This window comes from Electrona antarctica (genome assembly GCF_951216825.1).
Source record: "Electrona antarctica genome assembly, chromosome: 15".
In the NCBI taxonomy this organism is placed as follows: domain Eukaryota; kingdom Metazoa; phylum Chordata; class Actinopteri; order Myctophiformes; family Myctophidae; genus Electrona; species Electrona antarctica.
In genome coordinates this window covers 593,852-603,851 of record NC_136796.1, presented here as the reverse complement: position 1 = coordinate 603,851, position 10,000 = coordinate 593,852, and the positions used below count along the sequence as shown (strand labels likewise).

General features: G+C 50.5%; 1 protein-coding gene across 1 annotated transcript in view; it reads right to left on the bottom strand.

Moving 5' to 3' along the window:
* The window catches only part of rapgef5a (Rap guanine nucleotide exchange factor (GEF) 5a), an 80,104-nt gene that overhangs the window by 30,562 nt on the left and 39,542 nt on the right, over positions 1–10,000 (bottom strand). The window contains 1 exon segment of the mRNA XM_079522947.1: positions 6,491–6,671. Within this exon segment, the coding sequence (XP_079379073.1) occupies positions 6,491–6,671 (181 nt within the window).

Sequence of the window (10,000 nt, the reverse complement as noted above, 5' to 3'; positions counted from 1 at the left end):
TGGCACTTGCTTGGCTCCCTGAACAGCTGTCTTAGGCTGAGCGAATGTTCAATACATCGTCTCCCTTCTTTCTCACAAACGAGTCCCATACACCAGTGGTTCCCAAACATTTTCATGTTAAGGACCCCTAAATCAACATTTATTAGCCCGCGGACCCCCATTTGAAAATATGCCAGGGACCCCCATAAGAGAAGATCTGTATTACGTTTATTACTGTGTGTAAAAAATATTTATATATGTTTTTATTGGCTATTATATATCTCAAAAATTGACAAAGCACTTGTCAACAGTCAGAACTGTTCTTGGTTTTGTTTTAATATTGATATGAATAGGATATACTGTATTTGGTAGTCAAAGTTAAATCCACCATTGCCCACTTTATTTTATTTTTTTGTATTGGTAGGCTATCTGTCTTGAGAAGCAGGAAGCGATAGATAGATACCGGTAGATAGATAGATGGATAGATATAGAATAACTTTTCCTAGAAAAAAAAAAAAACAGGAGCGGGATGGGAGCGGGAGTAATTTCGAGTGGGAGCGGGATGGGATCAGGAGTCATTCTACAGGAGTGGGACAGGATGGGATTTTGTTTTTTACTCTGGCCCAGGATTGGGACAGGACAGGATTTTTTCTGCAGGAGTGGGATGGGACAGGAGTGAAAATCCACTCCCGTGTCAGTCTCTAATGGGCAGTTCCCCTAGAGAGCTAGCCAGCCAACCAGCTAGCTAGCCAGCCAACCAGCTAGCTAGCCAGCTAGCCAGCCAACTAGCTAGCTAGCTAGCCAGCCAGCCAGCCAGCCAGCCAACTAGCTAGCTAGCCAGCCAGCCAGACAGCTAGCCAGCCAGCCAGCTAGCTAGCCAGCTAGCTAGCTTCCCATCTACCTACCTACCTACCAACATTCCTGCCTGCCTACAAACCTACCTAGTACCCACCCACCCACCTGCCTGCCTGCCTGCCTACAAAGTTCAAACCTACCTAGTACCCACCCACCCACCCACCCACCCACCCGCCTGCCTGCCTGCCTGCATGCCTGCCTGGCTAGCTACCTCTAGGGCAGGCGTGCACATGTTCCTCCTACATGTCTGAGTGTGTATGCGTGGCGCGCTGTGCACGCACCCTACAGATATAAAGGATTTGTCTGTGAGAAGGGATTAGGATGAACCGTGAGGGGGGATTTGAGTAAAGCCTGATTTGTACCTGGTCTGCGTCCCGCGTATCGCAACGGAAAACCTCGGATCTACAAGCCCACGTCATAGCGTGTGTGCTGTAGAACGACGCTGTGCTCGACACCAGCGTGCACGTGGAAATCTTGAACCCCTTTTGGTGTTTCAAGCATTATGTTATATATACTTTTAGCTATTGAAAAATAGCAGATCTACAAGCTCATAGCGTGGCACCGAGTGCCGCGCTACGAGCTTGTAGGTCTGCTATTTTTTTTTAAATCGTGAAAATGTGGCACAAATCTTTGTAATATATATTCTTTCACAGTGAACGTTTTTAACTCAAATCTTTGCTTCTGGGGGGGGCGGGGGGGGTGGTCCCTGGAACAACATATTTTCAGATGGGGGCCGCAGCCAAATACATATCATTCTAGGGGTCCTTGACATGAAAATGTTTGAGAACGACTGACATAGAAACATATGGTTTTTCGAGAAAACTGTCAGGATTTAGAAGACATTCGTAGAATCGTCCTCAGGTCGAAATGGGTTAGGGCGGCTCACTGCTGAGGATGCACGTGGCGCTGCCCGCCTTGCCAGCGTGCGCTACGTTACTTGCGTACACACACACACACACACACACACACACACACACACACACGCACACACACACACACACACGCGCGCGCGCGCGGCATGCAGGATTTACATGATGTTTGCATAGTAAATTCACGGCCGGGCCGCATGGACCATTCTGCAGCGTTTGAGTTTGTGCTCAATCTGCTCATAATATAAGAGAGCCTTTGGTGATCAAGAGGAGGGGGGGGGGGCACATCCTACTATAAATGCACCACGTCTGTCTGTCTGTCTGTCTGTCTGTCTGTCTGTCTGTCTGTCTGCCTGTCTGCCTGCCTGTCTGTGGTTGTAATGCACGTAACTCGAGAACCGTTCGCTCCACCGACTTCAAATCTTTCACAGAACACGCGTCCCACGCCCCCGCAGGGAGTGCGGTGCCCGGTATCGAGTCGGTCGGAACCCACGGTTCTCCAGAACCACCACAAAAGGCTCTGGTCTGGCTCACCTGTGCAATTTCCAGCCTCTGCTTCAAGCCAATTGATTGCCATGGCAACCCCACACCTGACAATTGATTGACTTAACCAGTCCACTTTTCACAGTCAGTTTGCACTCGTATCTTCACACACAGGCAGACAGACAGATACAGAGATCTCCATGTGGGAGACAGGCAGACAGGCAGATACAGAGATCTCCATGTGGGAGACAGGCAGACAGACAGATACAGAGATCTCCATGTGGGACACAGGCAGACAGACAGATACAGAGATCTCCATGTGGGACACAGGCAGATAGACAGATACAGAGATCTCCATGTGGGACACAGGCAGACAGGCAGATACAGAGATCTCCATGTGGGACACAGGCAGACAGACAGATACAGAGATCTCCATGTGGGACACAGGCAGACAGACAGATACAGAGATCTCCATGTGGGACACAGGCAGACAGACAGATACAGAGATCTCCATGTGGGACACAGACAGACAGACATATACAGAGATCTCCATGTGGGACACAGGCAGACAGGCAGATACAGAGATCTCCATGTGGGACACAGACAGACAGTTAAAACGGGTGCTATGTCAAGTTGACAACGGGTATTATTAGGTTCCCAAGTTGCATCGTTCTCAAGTAGGCCAGAGGCCTGAATGTGTGTGTGAATGGGTGAATGCAATGCACAATCTATGTAAAGCGCCTTGGATAAAGGAGCTATATAAATGCACCATTTACCAATTACCATTTAGAATGGGGGGGGGGGGGGGGGGGTCCCCAGTTAAAATTATTTTGGGGGTTGCGGACCGAATAGGTTTAGATGCAGGTTTAGATGGGTTAGAACAGCGACTGTCGTCTAAAAGTCCTGCGTTGAAGGTTGAAATATAAAAAAGCACAACAACAAAACAGACTAATGCAATTTAGTTGGTTTGGTTTGGTTTTGCTCCATAGCAGCAAAAAAACAAATGTCCCAGACTTCTGAGAGGAAGCTCTCAGACATGCAAATCTAATTGGATGTCAAGGGGAAAACTTTTAGAGAATTGATAGAACCTCCGAAAATATAGCAAGCTTCAGTGTTCTGTAGGATAACGTTTATTCATCGCATTTTGTGCGGGAACCCCTTTGTGTTTTAAACATTGTTATAATTTAGCTATTGAAAAATAGCAGATCTACAAGCTCGTAGCGCGCCACCGAGTGGCGCGCTACGAGCTTGTAGGTCTGCTATTTTTGAAAAATCGTGAAAATATTTATTTCAGAAAACTGGAGGATTTAGAAGATGTTTTTTTAAATGTTGAGGTCAGGCCTAAATGTTGAGGTCAGGCCTAAATGTTGAGGTCAGGCCTAAATGTTGAGGTCAGGCCTAAATGTTGAGGTCAGGCCTAAATGTTGAGGTCAGGCCTAAATGTTGAGGTCAGGCCTAAATGTTGAGGTCAGGCCTAAATGTTGAGGTCAGGCCTAAATGTTGAGGTCAGGCCTAAATGTTGAGGTCAGGCCTAAATGTTGAGGTCAGGCCTAAATGTTGAGGTCAGGCCTAAATGTTGAGGTCAGGCCTAAATGTTGAGGTCAGGCCTAAATGTTGAGGTCAGGCCTAAATGTTGAGGTCAGGCCTAAATGTTGAGGTCAGGCCTAAATGTTGAGGTCAGGCCTAAATGTTGAGGTCAGGCCTAAATGTTGAGGTCAGGCCTAAATGTTGAGGTCAGGCCTAAATGTTGAGGTCAGGCCTAAATGTTGAGGTCAGGCCTAAATGTTGAGGTCAGGCCTAAATGTTGAGGTCAGGCCTAAATGTTGAGGTCAGGCCTAAATGTTGAGGTCAGGCCTAAATGTTGAGGTCAGGCCTAAATGTTGAGGTCAGGCCTAAATGTTGAGGTCAGGCCTAAATGTTGAGGTCAGGCCTAAATGTTGAGGTCAGGCCTAAATGTTGAGGTCAGGCCTAAATGTTGAGGTCAGGCCTAAATGTTGAGGTCAGGCCTAAATGTTGAGGTCAGGCCTAAATGTTGAGGTCAGGCCTAAATGTTGAGGTCAGGCCTAAATGTTGAGGTCAGGCCTAAATGTTGAGGTCAGGCCTAAATGTTGAGGTCAGGCCTAAATGTTGAGGTCAGGCCTAAATGTTGAGGTCAGGCCTAAATGTTGAGGTCAGGCCTAAATGTTGAGGTCAGGCCTAAATGTTGAGGTCAGGCCTAAATGTTGAGGTCAGGCCTAAATGTTGAGGTCAGGCCTAAATGTTGAGGTCAGGCCTAAATGTTGAGGTCAGGCCTAAATGTTGAGGTCAGGCCTAAATGTTGAGGTCAGGCCTAAATGTTGAGGTCAGGCCTAAATGTTGAGGTCAGGCCTAAATGTTGAGGTCAGGCCTAAATGTTGAGGTCAGGCCTAAATGTTGAGGTCAGGCCTAAATGTTGAGGTCAGGCCTAAATGTTGAGGTCAGGCCTAAATGTTGAGGTCAGGCCTAAATGTTGAGGTCAGGCCTAAATGTTGAGGTCAGGCCTAAATGTTGAGGTCAGGCCTAAATGTTGAGGTCAGGCCTAAATGTTGAGGTCAGGCCTAAATGTTGAGGTCAGGCCTAAATGTTGAGGTCAGGCCTAAATGTTGAGGTCAGGCCTAAATGTTGAGGTCAGGCCTAAATGTTGAGGTCAGGCCTAAATGTTGAGGTCAGGCCTAAATGTTGAGGTCAGGCCTAAATGTTGAGGTCAGGCCTAAATGTTGAGGTCAGGCCTAAATGTTGAGGTCAGGCCTAAATGTTGAGGTCAGGCCTAAATGTTGAGGTCAGGCCTAAATGTTGAGGTCAGGCCTAAATGTTGAGGTCAGGCCTAAATGTTGAGGTCAGGCCTAAATGTTGAGGTCAGGCCTAAATGTTGAGGTCAGGCCTAAATGTTGAGGTCAGGCCTAAATGTTGAGGTCAGGCCTAAATGTTGAGGTCAGGCCTAAATGTTGAGGTCAGGCCTAAATGTTGAGGTCAGGCCTAAATGTTGAGGTCAGGCCTAAATGTTGAGGTCAGGCCTAAATGTTGAGGTCAGGCCTAAATGTTGAGGTCAGGCCTAAATGTTGAGGTCAGGCCTAAATGTTGAGGTCAGGCCTAAATGTTGAGGTCAGGCCTAAATGTTGAGGTCAGGCCTAAATGTTGAGGTCAGGCCTAAATGTTGAGGTCAGGCCTAAATGTTGAGGTCAGGCCTAAATGTTGAGGTCAGGCCTAAATGTTGAGGTCAGGCCTAAATGTTGAGGTCAGGCCTGAATGGGTCAGGCAGAAACCTCTTATCTCTAGATTTTAACTTTTGGTGTTTTTTATTTTGGCCGTGGACCCCCCGTTACCTCCTGTTACCTCCTGTTACCTCCCGTTACCTCCCGTTACCTCCCGTTACCTCCTGTTACCTCCCGTTACCTCCCGTTACCTCCCGTTACCTCCTGTTACCTCCCGTTACCCCCCGTTACCTCCCGTTACCTCCCGTTACCTCCTGTTACCTCCCGTTACCTCCTGTTACCTCCCGTTACCTCCGGACATGACCTAGCTCAGGGGTTCTCAACGTTTTTGGCTGGGGACCCCCTCTGGGGACCACCGGAAATGCTTTGGCCATGTCTCTGGGGACCCCCTCTGGGGACCCCCGGAAATGCTTTGGCCATGTATCTGGGGACCCCCTCTGGGGACCCCCGGAAATGCTTTGGCCATGTCTCTGGGGACCCCCTCTGGGGACCCCCGGAAATGCTTTGGCCATGTCTCTGGGGACCCCCTCCGGGGACCCCCGGAAATGCTTTGGCCATGTCTCTGGGGACCCCCGGAAATGCTTTGGCCATGTCTCTGGGGACCCCCTCTGGGGACCCCCTCTGGGGACCCCCGGAAATGCTTTGGCCATGTCTCTGGGGACCCCCTCTGGGGACCCCCGGAAATGCTTTGGCCACGTCTTGCGACCCCCGCCCCCTCCCTCTCCCCACCCCCAATACAAACTGCAAAAATAACCTTAATATTAAAGAAAATATATCATACATGAATACTGAAACCAGATAGGGAGGTGTATGCATGTACTGTGTACCATGTAAACTCTTCATTTCCATTTTCAAGCCATTCAGTTGCAAAATATATATATATATATATATATATATATATTTTATTTTTTTTGGGGGGGAACCCCACATTTTTTTTATAATAATTTAGAATTTAATTTACAAGCTCTAAAAGCGCTGCATAGCGACACATTTTGACCTTGTAGATCTGCTACTTTTGCCATTTCTAAATCTTGAATCCTGAAAGGTAACAGAACAAACGGGTTGTACTCTTACTGTTGGCTGTTGGCTCCGCCCCCGGAGCGGAACTGGACGTATGGCGCGAGCTGGAGGAGGAGCCTGACGGCCTCTGGCCACTCCCCCTCGTTGGAGCGGAACTCGCAGGAGGCGGAGTCACACTCCTCGAAGCAGAACTGGTAGTAGGAGTTGGAGTCGGCGAACACGATGCGTTGGTCCACTGGAGACAAGAGACGAAAAAAGCATCAGAATGCTGTCCGCGGCATCAGTGCCCATACTGGGGGCGGGGTCACATGTTCTCCCCGTGTCCCCTAGGGTAGGTACCCTCACATGTTCTCCCTGTGTCCCCTAGGGTAGGTACCCTCACATGTTCTCCCCGTGTCCCCTAGGGTAGGTACCCTCACATGTTCTCCCCGTGTCCCCTAGGGTAGGTACCCTCACATGTTCTCCCCGTGTCCCCTAGGGTAGGTACCCTCACATGTTCTCCCCGTGTCCCCTAGGGTAGGTACCCTCACATGTTCTCCCCGTGTCCCCTAGGGTAGGTACCCTCACATGTTCTCCCCGTGTCCCCTAGGGTAGGTACCCTCACATGTTCTCCCCATGTCCCCTAGGGTAGGTACCCTCACATGTTATCCCTGTGTCCCCTAGGGTAGGTACCCTCACATGTTATCCCTGTGTCCCCTAGGGTAGGTACCCTCACATGTTCTCCCCATGTCCCCTAGGGTAGGTACCCTCACATGTTCTCCCCATGTCCCCTAGGGTAGGCACCCTCACATGTTCTCCCCGTGTCCCCTAGGGTAGGTACCCTCACATGTTCTCCCCGTGTCCCCTAGGGTAGGTACCCTCACATGTTCTCCCCGTGTCCCCTAGGGTAGGTACCCTCACATGTTCTCCCCATGTCCCATAGGGTAGGTACCCTCACATGTTATCCCCGTGTCCCCTAGGGTAGGTACCCTCACATGTTCTCCCCATGTCCCATAGGGTAGGTACCCTCACATGTTATCCCCGTGTCCCCTAGGGTAGGTACCCTCACATGTTATCCCCGTGTCCCCTAGGGTAGGTACCCTCACATGTTCTCCCCGTGTCCCCTAGGGTAGGTACCCTCACATGTTCTCCCCGTGTCCCCTAGGGTAGGTACCCTCACATGTTCTCCCCGTGTCCCCTAGGGTAGGTACCCTCACATGTTCTCCCCGTGTCCCCTAGGGTAGGTACCCTCACATGTTCTCCCCGTGTCCCCTTGGGTAGGTACCCTCACATGTTCTCCCCGTGTCCCCTAGGGTAGGTACCCTCACATGTTCTCCCCGTGTCCCCTAGGGTAGGTACCCTCACATGTTCTCCCCGTGTCCCCTAGGGTAGGTACCCTCACATGTTCTCCCCGTGTCCCCTAGGGTAGGTACCTTCACATGTTCTCCCCGTGTCCCCTAGGGTAGGTACCCTCACATGTTCTCCCCATGTCCCCTAGGGTAGGTACCCTCACATGTTCTCCCGTGTCCCCTAGGGTAGGTACCCTCACATGTTCTCCCCGTGTCCCCTAGGGTAGGTACCCTCACATGTTCTCCCTGTGTCCCCTAGGGTAGGTACCCTCACATGTTCTCCCCGTGTCCCCTAGGGTAGGTACCCTCACATGTTCTCCCCGTGTCCCCTAGGGTAGGTACCCTCACATGTTCTCCCCATGTCCCATAGGGTAGGTACCCTCACATGTTATCCCCGTGTCCCCTAGGGTAGGTACCCTCACATGTTCTCCCCGTGTCCCCTAGGGTAGGTACCCTCACATGTTCTCCCTGTGTCCCCTAGGGTAGGTACCCTCACATGTTCTCCCCGTGTCCCCTAGGGTAGGTACCCTCACATGTTCTCCCCGTGTCCCCTAGGGTAGGTACCCTCACATGTTCTCCCCATGTCCCATAGGGTAGGTACCCTCACATGTTCTCCCCGTGTCCCCTAGGGTAGGTACCCTCACATGTTCTGCCCGTGTCCCCTAGGGTAGGTACCCTCACATGTTCTCCCTGTGTCCCCTAGGGTAGGTACCCTCGCATGTTCTCCCCGTGTCCCCTAGGGTAGGTACCCTCACATGTTCTCCCCATGTCCCATAGGGTAGGTACCCTCACATGTTCTCCCCGTGTCCCCTAGGGTAGGTACCCTCACATGTTCTGCCCGTGTCCCCTAGGGTAGGTACCCTCACATGTTCTCCCCGTGTCCCCTAGGGTAGGTACCCTCGCATGTTCTCCCTGTGTCCCCTAGGGTAGGTACCGTCACATGTTCTCCCCGTGTCCCCTAGGGTAGGTACCCTCACAATAAACATGCAGTAATCCTGGTCTCTAAACTACCTCCCCCTGGCCAGCCGGGGCACCTGATGGAGGGGAAAGGAACTGGTTGGAATAACGTGTTCCTTCCACGCGGGTTTGAGTCCCGATCCCGACGACCTTTTGTGTGAGATGAAATCGCTGCAGTGAACAAGACTGTCAGGCACAGACGCACGCATGCACGCACACGCTCGAGTGCGCACAGTCACGCACACACAGCCTCCAGTCACCTCACCCAGCACATCTTCCCCCAACACCTGCACATAATGATGATGATTGTGTAATTTGGCGAAGTCTGGAAATAGAGCCGGTGACAAGCTGCTCTCGCACAATCATCACACTCCCATCGCCTCGTTTAGAACCACGCGATGCAACGCCACGCACGACATCACAACACGACGTATCCCCGAGGTATAGGTCGGGTGGGGGGGGGGGAGGAGGTACCACGGAATGTCACCGTCGTTTTGGCAAGGTGTTAAGCAGGCAATCATCTGGATGGCTGTGAACGTAGCATAGCATAGCATAGCATAGCATAGCATAGCATAGCGCTGCAGCGTGATGGATGCACTTGGCAATGCTTCCTGGTCGTCTTGGGCTAATAAGCCGATTTTAGACTCCCTATAGAGAGCGTCACAGTCCCCCCCCCCCCCCCCCCCCCCCCCTTTCAGAACGACTGGGGCACCAACCAGAAGAGAATTTCCCATTAATTTTCCGCCATAGATGTTTCAATAAGTATTTATTTAAAGGACCACTTTAGTTTTTTTCACTCACTCACGTTACACTTTGTAACGTGAGTGAGGTTTGTATGCTGAAAATAGCCGATGCACTTCAATAACGGACTATAGGGTCATTACTGTCCTATCACAGCTATGCTGCACTTCAATAACGGACTATAGGGTCATTACTGTCCTATCACAGCTATGCTGCACTTCAATAACAGACTATAGGGGTCATTACTGTCCTATCACAGCTATGCTGCACTTCAATAACGGACTATAGGGTCATTACTGTCCTATCACAGCTATGCTGCACTTCAATAACAGACTATAGGGTCATTACTGTCCTATCACAGCTATGCTGCACTTCAATAACAGACTATAGGGTCATTACTGTCCTATCACAGCTATGCTGCACTTCAATAACAGACTATAGGGTCATTACTGTCCTATCACAGCTATGCTGCACTTCAATAACAGACTATAGGGTGGGTCATTACTGTCCTATCACAGCTATGCTGCACTTCAATAAC